Source organism: Haemorhous mexicanus, chromosome 6 (assembly GCF_027477595.1).
Source record: "Haemorhous mexicanus isolate bHaeMex1 chromosome 6, bHaeMex1.pri, whole genome shotgun sequence".
NCBI classification, from domain to species: Eukaryota; Metazoa; Chordata; class Aves; order Passeriformes; family Fringillidae; genus Haemorhous; species Haemorhous mexicanus.
The window spans coordinates 43,222,744-43,232,653 of NC_082346.1; the positions used below are offsets into that span (position 1 = coordinate 43,222,744).

The following is a 9,910-nucleotide window of genomic DNA, read 5'->3' on the forward strand; positions in this document are numbered from 1 at the left end:
TTTCAGGAGACTTCAATAAAGCTGCTCAGTTCTCCCATAAACTTTCTGCGGGTAAGATGAAACAGTCCAAACTAGCTGTAAAACATATTATCAAGGGCTCCTGACCAAGTACTGTCACCTAGCCTTGTGCTTGTTTCTGTCTTATTCCTGCAGCTTGGAAGCATGCTAGATTAGGTGCTGATTTGTTAGCAAGGCTATGTACATCTGTGCTGGGAAAGTCTATATGGCAATGAATTTTAGTGTGCAGATATCTCTTAAATGACTTCATGCAACTCCTTTGATTTTCTTGTGACTCAGAATCATATCCATAAAAGGGAGGTAATCCTTTTCTTCCCACTGTGACTGTTCTGAGTTTTTGAGGTGCAGTCATAGGGGACATAATAGTGTGTAAGCATGTGGAGAGACATATGGGCAGATACTTTAACACCTCATGGCAGGCAGAGAATAAAGGAGGCTCATGCTGTTGTATGTGGTGATTCACTGCAATAACTGGAGAGAATCAACCGTTAATGTTGGCTTCTGTCAGCAGTGAGCTCTTGTTCTGTTCCACTACTCAACCAGAACCTCCAAATACTCAACTGCAAGGAAGTGGAATGCTCACCAATAGCTTTGAAAAATTTCAGAGCTTATATACATTCATATTTATGAAATTACTGAATTGGCAACGAGCTCCACTCTTGATAGGAACAAACATATTTACTTGCAGACATAGGAATGCCCCTCTCTGTGCTGAGTCCTCAAGGTACAAGAATATACAGGAACTCAAGGAAAGTGATTTTAACTCAGTTTGTGAGAAAAGCCAAACTCTGCAATGCATTTCTCTAGGAATAGGAAGGCTCAAACATCTTCAAAACAGGAAAATGAGGTTGAAGTTGGGTGCCTTCTCTCATGTGCCTTTGTTTCCTTAATTTCAGCATATTGCCAAGGGATACGTTTCTGGACTGGTATCCCGTCTTAATGTGCATGGTTGACAGTTTGGTTCCTAATTCAGTTTTTAAACTTTCTGTGCAGTGACATAGCTGGCAATTCCACTTTCTAAACATCTTTCCAGATCCTCTGTGCTCCGTGATGTTTGGCTGTATGCTGGACTTTGAAGGAGAGTGACTGTATTTTCTTTAAATATAGCAATATTTTTAATAAACATCTCTCAAGAAATGTCACTCATGTTTAGGAGCAAGCTGATGTGCCAAATACACAGGACAATCTTTACCTACTAGATTAGCTGTAAAATGCAAGCTGTCCAAAATAAACTTGGTACATTTCTGAGTGTTTTGGTTTTTTCTTTTTAAAGGGCTATCTAAGGATGTTTAAGTAAAGGAAGTGGAGATGACATTGATGTTTTCCCATAATATGCCTGTATGCTGCAGTATGTAGAAGTCAAAACTGTATCTTTATAATATTTGGGTGGGGAAGGGGGCCAAATTACATATTCCAAATTTGTTTCTTTTTAAAGATCAACCTTTCACACCCCTAGCTCTTCTGCAGCAAGGTCCTCAGCATGGGTTGTAGTGGGGAAGTAGACTCCCATGCACGCAAATGAGTATAAGACCCAAAGAAAGAGATAAAGCATACTGATATGGCAGACAGATGTAGAGGAGGGTGCATGTGAAGAGATGAGTCACATGAGTCAGAAGCAAGAGTGAAGAAAGTATTCTGGTGCTTGAAAGGAATACCAAGAGTACTTTTTCACATAGTAGCTTACTCAGTTAGGTTTTGTTATACTGGTCTGTGTTCTCATCTATTGTGTTCACAAAGGTTGTGTGATAAGGATGCCCAGGTTTCTGGTGATGGCTGAGATTTGCAGAGCAGTGCATCAGTTCTCCCCACAAAACAGTCCTCCATGACTAGTTGAAGTCTTTGAGTAAAAAAACTTTGGTTTTTTTCCCAGCTTCTGCTCGCAGAGAAGGATTAACACAGAACTCCAGGTGAGGAATCCCAAGAGTTGCTTCAAGTATGGGACAAAGGAAGAAGCAGCAGCAGATGTGACTTCACACCATCACATTCCTGTATCAGGCAAAAAAGAGAGAAGAGGAGGCCTTGGTGAGAGAACAACTCACTGAAAAGAGTATCTAAACATCTGTGAAGGCAGATTGTGGTGATACACCTGCAAGCTGAGATGAATGAATGCTTCTGAGAGCTTCTGCTGCTGAGTCTTTGTCCCTTCCTTCCATTTCTTCCTGATCGCTAACTATGAGATCTTTCTGTAAGACAAGACATCTTTCCTGCAGCTATTCTTCCTAAAGTCCAGGTTTGAACATAGTCTCACTTGCTCAGCCATTTCAATCTGTTATAGTCTGGTAGTAGCCAAGATTCCATACTTTCATCACATGGCAACCATCAGCAGAGAAAAATACTAGAACATGCGACTGGAGATGTCTATGTTGGTTGCCATCTTGAATTTTGGCACAGAGCCATAGAAATTAACAGTTTAAATAAAGTAATTTCATTTGTTTGTTTTGGTTATAATTTCAGTTATTGATTCACATGCCCGAAATATTTGTTGTTGTTATACTGGACAGGATTTTAAATCTGTCTTTGTTTCACTGTAAGATACTTGTATTCTGTGTGGCTTATTTTGTATTTTGATTTCTGTTTGTTTTGACTTGGTAAACTTTTTAAATTGGCTGATGTTTTCAGACCCAGGCTTGAACCCTAAGGCCCAGGTGGCTCTTATCAGTTGCAATAGTGTCTTGGTGAAGCAGTCCAGTTAAAATTTGCCTAGTGTTACGAAAATTAGTTTGCTTGTGTTAGAAAACAATGTCAGCAGCTGGAAATTATACTGGAGAGAAGATCCATCCATCCTTAAAATGAACAGGAAGCAGCTTCAGCTCTGGCTCTTTGTTGGTGCCAAGTTAAAGGAAAACTCAGTATTTTGCAACTTCTGCCTTGTCCAACAGCAAGGGGTGTGATTGATAGTTCTCAAAGGTAAAAAATGTTCTATTGCTTGTATCAGAGTCTTCAGAGATGGGAATTGACATCCTGTTTGATCTCTTTTCTTACTCCACTTTCCCCTGTCTTTTGTAGTCAGTGTTAAGAGATCATTCAGATATGTTGACAAGTAGATAGTGATCAACCCAAAGGACTGACAAAAAAACTGTGTCAGAGAAGGAAGGTGTTTTCTCTTGAAATGATTATGTTCATGTTCACTCTTGAATTCCACATATTTTCTGTCACTCAAGGCCAGAAAAATTGTGAGAAGGTTAAATAATTATGTTCATACCTTGCTAGTTTCACCATCACTCACTTCAGGCATGAATTAATAGGACAGAACATGCATTTTTCTGTTTCTGGTACACTCACACATGTGACACACTGAGTACTTCACTTGTCTGAAGTGCAGCTCTCTGATACAGCTGTTCTCTTCCTTAGCTTATCTTTTATTTCCATTAGACGGTCATGATCACGTTCTCTTTCTTCACATTTTTGTTGGCTCATGATTAGTGAAAGTTTAGCTGCAGAAGTTGTTACTTCAGACTTGTGCACATTCTTAGCAGCTATGGGCTTCAGGACCTTAGGTCTGTCTTCTCACAGCCTACTCTGCTATGTGTGGTATTGGCTATTGCCTCCCAGCTCGGTCGGAGGGGCTATTTCCATGTAAGATTGAGCTTCAGTAAGTAACAATTCTAGTCCTTTCTTCCTCCCAAAGGATCCGAGTTATCCTTATTCCACTGGGTTTTAGGTACAGGATTGAATAGCTGTAGGATATGCATCCTCATGGACCTCTCATCTCTGCTTTTGTTTTCTAGTTTGTTTGTTCAGGTTATCACAGCCACTACTGAAAATTGTAGAGAGGTTTGTAGGATAAAGATTTAGTTAGCTCAGGAAAGGTGATTGTCTTATAGGAATCATTGTCAGAAACAACATTCTTACATCTTTGTCAAGAAAATTACCAATTAGTGCTGGCTTATTATGAACACAGGTGAACTGTTTTGTCAACTTTGCCAGTCTCACACCCACTCATTTTGGGATAATGATTTGAACTTGGTTACAGACATTTTTCCTGAACTTCTTTGTGTTGCATGTTAGATGTAGCCAACCCCCACATCTGTAACTGTGATGACTTAGTAGCAGTATATTAAATATCCTGTCTCTGAGATTTTTTAAATATTCAGGAAAATGCACAGTGCAGTCTAAGACCCTTATTTTGAAGGGACGAGTTTTGTCAGGAGCAGTGAGGACTTTTCCCTGAGAAAATTTTTCTCTTGCTTCCAAGAAATAAAAAAAAAAAAACAACCAAGGAGTATCAAGACGGGTCCTTTACCTGAAGCCAAGCATCTAGACCATGAATTCCTGCTTATTCTCAGGATGTGCTCAGCCAGAGCATCAAATGACATAGCAGTATTCCTTTGTCTTGAGTATCTGCTGATCCCATCACTGAACACAAATGCTGATACACTGGGAACATATGCAATAGAGAGTCAGGAACAAATTCTGCGATTCCAGATGCTTATTTTTTCCACCCCTCTGTATTCTTCAGCCTGGAGTCCATGTGTCTTTGTGCATGGTGGGTACTGTGTCTGAAGGGTAGCACATATTTTGTCTCTTTCCATAAGCCTCTTAGTACTGCAGTTAAGAGTTTCAGTGAGGAAGCATAGGACTGTTTACCACCCATCTTGGGAGAGAAGGCATTTTACAGAAAGTGTTTTCTTCTACAAGGGAGGGAAGTAGAATAGTAATCATTTTGGATATATAGTAGTTGCACAAGCAGAGTACAGTTACATGTTCCTCAAGTGTGATTTATTTTTTCTGTATTCATCAATGGTTCCATCACAAGTGTCCTTCTTCACTGCAAGACAATTACTAACAGAAAGCCCCAACAATCATTCAGCATCTATCTCAGTGGTGACAGTGAATAATGTTATCAAAGGATCCCCCTCTTCTGTGATATTTATATCACTTCTGACTTAATTACAGAGCCTGTTGTAGTGACAGAGAATCAGGCTTGTTAGACTTGAAAGCAGTAATGTGCACATCAGAGTCCTGGAGGCTGAGCTAATGAAGAGTTCCTACAGCATTTATGCTGTGTTTAGGTGATGAGCATACCACAACATAAAAATTAAGGGTGGGGTTATTAAATTCTCTCCTTTCCAGAAGAGCTGACTTGTGCTCAATTTGTGAAATATCAAGTTTCCTTTTCACGTGTTTTATCTTGACCTTTAAAACAGCCTCACAAGGCATGTGAGTGCCATCAGTGGGAAGATCATGTTGAGACCCTAGACAAACCACTTAGTCTTGGATGCCAACAAGATATACTGAAATTTCTATTCACAAGAGTAGGTGGGTTTTTTTTGGACAATCATGATTTCTTGGAAATGCTCCTTACTATGATGCCTGCAAGGTCAAGAGATGTAGCTCTGATACTGTTCCATGTTGTGGAAGGAAGTTTTTGTATCAAGACCTTTGTTTACTAGTAGGAATGTCAGTGCTGTGCCTTTTCCTCATAACAGATATTCTCCATATGCATGGAGTTGAATGGCTGGCAGTGCTAGACCATTCTTCTTTACCTGAGGAGCTCATTGATGTACAGATGGCTTAAGAGAACAGACTTGTATTCTCAGCATGCATTCTCTAAGACCTGTACCTTGTACTAAAACAACACTTCCTGTAATTTTGGATTATTTGCTGGAAACAAAAGTTGTCTGTCTTTTATTTTATTTTTTATGATTTACTTGATAAAACTGCCAAAGAATTTTTACCTCAGTCAGTTCTATATTTGCTGATAATCCTGGATTCACTGTTTGAATCTGAATGGTTTATTCACTGGTATATAAATAGTTGGATTTTTTTGGTTGTAGTAAGTGGCTGATTGATCCTCTTCAAATTATTTCCTTTCTGAACACATTATTCTCATGGTTCTATTGTAAGTTTCTTCCAAAAGAAGCTTCTCAGCTTTATTTAAATCTGGGGCTGGGCTTTTTTTTTTTTTTTTTTCTTCTAGAACCTCATGTTTCTAGAGCCGAGACATCCTTGTTTACAGCAAACATCAGGAGAACCTTGTTTTACTTTACAGAACTGAGATTGCTTATACCAACAGTTTAATATTCATAGTTTTCTTCATGCAGAAAGTGGTTAATTGGAAAAGAGGTGAGCAAGGGGTATGTAAGGGAGAAGTTGAAAAAGGAACAATAGTTCACCATCACAAGTTTCAAAGAAAAAGAATAAAGAAAGTGGGGGGAGATAGCAACTCTTTTTCCACAGTACATACTTGACCTGTGGAATTTCTTGTTACAAGATGTGAATACAAAAAAAGAGTATGTGGTTTGAAAAGACAAGTAGACAAATCCATGAAAAAGTAATCTGTTAGGGCATATGAAATATTAAAACTGAAAAATAGGAAGTTTCTAAGATTTTTCAAATTATTATTCTGGGGAAGTCTCACAATGGGCTGTTCCAATTTTTAACTTGTGCATCAGGCATGGGCTGTTGACCTCTGTCCAACAAGAGCTAAGCTAGGTTGTCTTGCAGTCTGACTTTGTATGGGTTTTTTATTTTGACAGTTGCAGTACAGACTACTAGAACAGCCAGGACAAAGCTACTTTCCTGACAATGGCATGTTCCACCAGAATTCATCCTGTGGTCCTTGAGTTTTCTCAAGAAAAGTGTCTGTTGCTGACATATGCTAAGGTGTCACATGCAGCTTGTGTATGCTTTCGCCTGGCTGGGCACTATATATTGCAGAGGCTTTCAGAATGATGAAACTTTTAGAAGCACGTAAGGGACACCAAGATCCACCTCTACACAAATGGGGATTTTCGAGGAAAGTAAGTTGCTATATGGAAGTCATCCATAATATAATCCTTGTAAATGGTTAATTGTGTAAATATGGAAAAAAACTTTGCACTAACTGAAGCTTTTAACTGATTCATACACATTTTGCTTCTTGCCGTCTTTGTTTTCCAAAGAGCTCGAGTGCAGGGCACCTTCAAGGTGAAGGTGCACAACCACAACATGTCTTAAGGAACCTGGTAACTTGTTCCTTCCCACTTTAGGACACTGCTGTCCTTCTCCAAAGAATGAAGTTTCCCTGCTGACTTAGAGATGAGTAGTTAAGAAATGCAGACTGATCTCAAAATTGTTGGATTCTGAGTCTTCCTCTGCATTTGTAATGCAGGAGGACAACTCCACTGAACTGAAGGTGAAAAGTAACACCAAGTCTGCCCTGAGGAGTCTGCTCTATTAACTTACCAAAAAAGGATTTTATTGGCCCTCATTGAAAAAGAGTTTTCACTGCTGTTTTGAATTAAAATGAAAGAATCACTGATCACTGTGGAGATCCTGGTATGAAGCCTTTGCCAGTGGTATTCAGTGAATCATAGTGGTTCCCAAGGGAAAAGACTATACTTAACAAGGCCTCTTCTCTACAAGTCCACGCCTACAGCACAGACAGTGAGCTTGAGAAATCTTCTGTTCTTTGAAAAGAAGTGGCTTCTTTATCTGACCTATCAGACAAATCAAATTGGCCTTAAAAAGACGAAATTGGATGCAGTTGTTAAGGATTTAGGGCCGGTTAAAGATGCGTCTTTTATGAACAAAATTTTTATCATTTGTTCGGGGCAGGTGAAAGAGGTGCTGTTATCTCTAAAAGCAATTTCAACACTCTGTTTTGACATTTTGCCTCCTGCTGTTCTGGGATGGGCAACAGAAGACAACTCCAGAACATTAATTCAATTTGGTGCCCCTGCAAGAGTATTTTATAAAATCTTATTTCACCATAATTATAGAAATGGTAGTCTCCTTCCCCCACACAAAGGGGAGACAAGTTACAGTACTCAGTTATGTTCTAAAGTCATAAAATCTCCCCCAAAATTATTTTGGGGTTATTGAGCTGATCCCTATATCTTGAGTATTATCATGTCAAAAATCAGGAGGGAGTCTTTGAAGAGTTTCTGTACTGACAAGTCAAAATGGTTGACTGTCATCACTTCCTAATTCTACTATAAAACTGTTGTTTTCTGAGTCTAGGGAAGAAAAATGGCAAGGGAAGAAAAATGGCAAGGGATTTTTTCCACACTGTTTCTAGTAATTATTGTATAGGATTTACCTCATGGTTTTCACATGCTTTTGCCTTATTTATATGATCTTCTGAAAAAGTTGTGCTGTGTCAGATATATTTAATATAATATATTTAATACACCTAGGATGTCTTAATACACCATTCTTCAAGGTGCAGATGGAGAGCTGTGAATCTACTGGGAAGTTTTAGGCATCCCATTGGTGCCAGTACTTACATTACTAATGCTTCCAGTTGCATGATGCTTCCTGCATTCAATCTGGGCTTGTCTTCTTTCCTGAAAAGTGTTTTCTCCACTATTTCTAATTCCAGAAATTCTATGTGGAATCTACTTTGTCTGTGATATCAGCCTGGATTTTTTTTTCCCTTATACACAGGCCTACAAAACTCATGTCTTCATATGTGTAGTAAAACTTTCTTTTGAAATTATCTAGGAATAAAGATTGGTGGCTCCCTCTGCCAAATTGTGGCCCTGGTGTTTTGAGTGAAGGCAGGTAAAATTGACAAAAATGAAGACAATTTAAAATATGTATTCAGCACTATGTAACTGCTGCCGCACTACGCTTTCCTGAGATTGTATTGCCATCTTTTATTTTGTTTCTCTTTGTTTGTTCTGTTTGTTTTTTTCCAGTTCTTCAGATTAGCATGACAGAGCACTTAACATGGTAGTATCTAAATGAGATCTTCAGATCCTGAAGCATACTTAGAGATTTTTGTAGCAAGTCTCCTCTGAGGGGGCAGACGTCAAATTGTGTCATGCAAGGCAGCTTGTTGCAAGCTGGATGTCTTTCAGAGACTCTAGTCGTGAGTCAGACTGTCTGCTACTGCTTTCCTCTGCAAGTGGAGTTTCTTACAAATCCTTAAAAACAGTGGATTTCTCCCAAGCATCTAGTCAACCTGCAAGAGGATTTCAGCACTTCAAAAGGCCAAAATTTTGTTTCAAGAAAGGGCCAGAATATGGTTACCATGACATTCCCCAGTCATTACACTACATGCATTGCACAAATCCTGTAAGATTTGCCCCTGGCTGCACAGCAAATCTTTGTTTTGTCTGCTTCCTGAAGAGGATCATAACTTAGAAGAAAAAATAAATCCTTCCTGAAAAACATCAGGAAATATGGTTTATATGACCCAGCTGGTTTCTTTCATCAAGTGATGTATATGGACTGGCCATGATATATTATTATAATGCCTCATTTCTGAATCTGATGAGTGAATATCTAAACAGCTAGTGAGAAATGGCTGTGTGTTGGCAGACCAGAAAAAGGAAGTCTGCTTTGCTTTCTGAAACACATCTAATGCCTACATGTGAATTTTTTTTCCTGTATTGGCCTCATGTGGAAGCAATGAGTAATCTTCCTTTTCTTCTGTCACACCTGAAGGATGGGTTGCCATCCAGAGGGAGCTGGACAAACTCAAGAAGTGGGTCCATGGGAACCTCATGAGGTTTAACAGAGTCAAGTGTGAGGTGCTGTACCTGGGTCAGGGCAGTCCCCAGTATCAGCACAGGCTGGCGATGAACAGACCCAGAGCAGCCCTGCCCAGAAGGACTTGGGGGTGCTGGTGAATGAGAGGCTGGACTTGAGCCAGCCATGGGCGCTCCCAGCCCAGAGAGCCACACGTGTCCTGGGCTGCATCCAGAGCAGCGTGGGCAGCAGGGCCAGGGAGGGGATTCCTCTGCTCTGCTCTGGTGAGAGCCCACCTGCAGTGCTGGGGTCAGCTCTGGGGTCCCCAGCAGGAAGAGCAGGGAACTGTTGGAGTGAGTGCAGAGGAGGGAAACCAAGATGATCAGAGGGATAGAGCACTTCTCCTGTGAAGACAGAGTGAGAAAATTGGGTTTGTTCAGCCTGGAAAAGAGATGGCTTAAGGGTGACCTAATTGGCCTTCCAGTACCTGAAG

At 39.9% G+C, this 9,910-nt stretch overlaps 1 protein-coding gene across 5 annotated transcripts in view; it reads left to right on the forward strand.

Moving 5' to 3' along the window:
* Positions 1–8,475, forward strand: part of TTLL5 (tubulin tyrosine ligase like 5) — a 129,190-nt gene extending 120,715 nt beyond the window's left edge. For all 5 annotated transcript variants that reach the window (XR_009486985.1, XM_059850017.1, XM_059850013.1 and 2 more), the window contains one exon: positions 1,889–8,475. Coding sequence is in view for 4 of the 5 variants with exons in the window: in XM_059850017.1 (XP_059706000.1) it covers positions 1,889–1,929 (41 nt within the window). In the remaining variant the exon portion in view is untranslated. The remainder of the gene's footprint in view (positions 1–1,888) is intronic.
* The last annotated feature ends 1,435 nt before the right edge of the window (positions 8,476–9,910 follow it).